Source organism: Chlorella variabilis, assembly GCF_000147415.1.
Source record: "Chlorella variabilis unplaced genomic scaffold CHLNCscaffold_14, whole genome shotgun sequence".
Lineage (NCBI taxonomy): Eukaryota > Viridiplantae > Chlorophyta > Trebouxiophyceae > Chlorellales > Chlorellaceae > Chlorella > Chlorella variabilis.
Genome location: NW_005435074.1, coordinates 1,072,818 through 1,073,902, shown reverse-complemented (window position 1 = coordinate 1,073,902; position 1,085 = coordinate 1,072,818). Strand labels below are relative to the sequence as shown.

The 1,085-nt window shown below is 74.7% G+C and overlaps 1 protein-coding gene across 1 annotated transcript in view; it reads right to left on the bottom strand.

The window, feature by feature from the left end:
- The window catches only part of CHLNCDRAFT_135796 (hypothetical protein), a gene marked incomplete at both ends in the record, with an annotated part of 2,555 nt that extends 1,572 nt beyond the window's left edge, over positions 1-983 (bottom strand). The window contains 4 exons of the mRNA XM_005846292.1: positions 101-161; positions 331-487; positions 646-718; positions 845-983. Coding sequence (XP_005846354.1) covers positions 101-161; positions 331-487; positions 646-718; positions 845-983 — 430 coding nt within the window. The remainder of the gene's footprint in view (positions 1-100; positions 162-330; positions 488-645; positions 719-844) is intronic.
- Positions 984-1,085: the final 102 nt, after the last annotated feature.

Here is a 1,085-nt window from a genome sequence, read left to right as displayed (position 1 = left end):
ACCACCCCAAGGGGAGCGGGGGGGGGGGGGGCGCCGTGACCGGTGCAAGGCCCGGGTATCCCTGCCCCGGGCGTCCCAGGGGTCCCATGCAGGGCCGCACCCAGGTTCATCTCGTCCTCCCAGTAGCCGGCAGGCTTGCGCTGGCTGCGCAGCCCCAGCGCCTGCACGCAGCGGCAGCCAGCGGCGCGAGCTGGGCGCGCGCCGCAGACCTCGGCACATGCCCGCCGCACCACCACACTCTCAGGCGGGGCAGAGCACCACAGAGCGCAGCAGCAGTGGCAGCACGCGGCAGCGTGCCAGGCAGGCGGGCAGGCAGGCAGGGCCCCCCACCTGCGCCACCTCCAGGAAGCCGCCTGCCGCGCGCACCGCCGCCACCAGGTCTCGCCGCCCCGCCGCCTCCAGCTGGGCCGAGGTGGGCATGGTGCGCAGCCCCATGCGCTGCAGCACGCTCAGCGGGGCGGGCTGAGTGAAGGGCTCCAAGTCGCGCCTGCAGGCAGGCGGGCAGGCAGGCAGGCAGGCACGGCAGGCGACATGGGCAGGCAGGGCAGGCAGGCGGGCAAGCGCTCGGCAGCCGGGGGGGTCAGGAGGACGGGGCCACAGACGCAAGCGCAAGGCCGGGCACCGGCTGCCTGCCGCCCGGCTCACTCCAGGGTTGCCAGCAGGTTCTGCTGCCTGCCCAGCTCCAGCAGTCCCGCGGGCGGCTGGACGTACACCACGCCTGCGGCGGGGGAGGCAGGGGCAGGTCGGAGGGTGGCAGCGGGGGCTCACCGCCTCGCCCTGCACCGCTCGGGCAGCGCCAGCCTGGGCCTGCGCAGTGCCCCCAGGCATCGGGCTCCCCTCCCACCTGCTGCCAGGTCCACGCTGGGCACGATCTGGGGCACATAGGGGATCAGGTGCTCCTCCCGAGGCGCGCTCCTCGGCCCCCTCGCGGCGGCAGGGGGCCGCACCTGCAGCAGCGCCGGCGCCTGGCCCGCCTCCGCCATGGCCAGCACCTGCGGGGGGGTGCCATCAGGATGGGTGGGTGGGTGGGTGGGTAGGACATGCGATTAGGTAATGTTCAGTCGGTGACTCCATGGTGTAAAGGT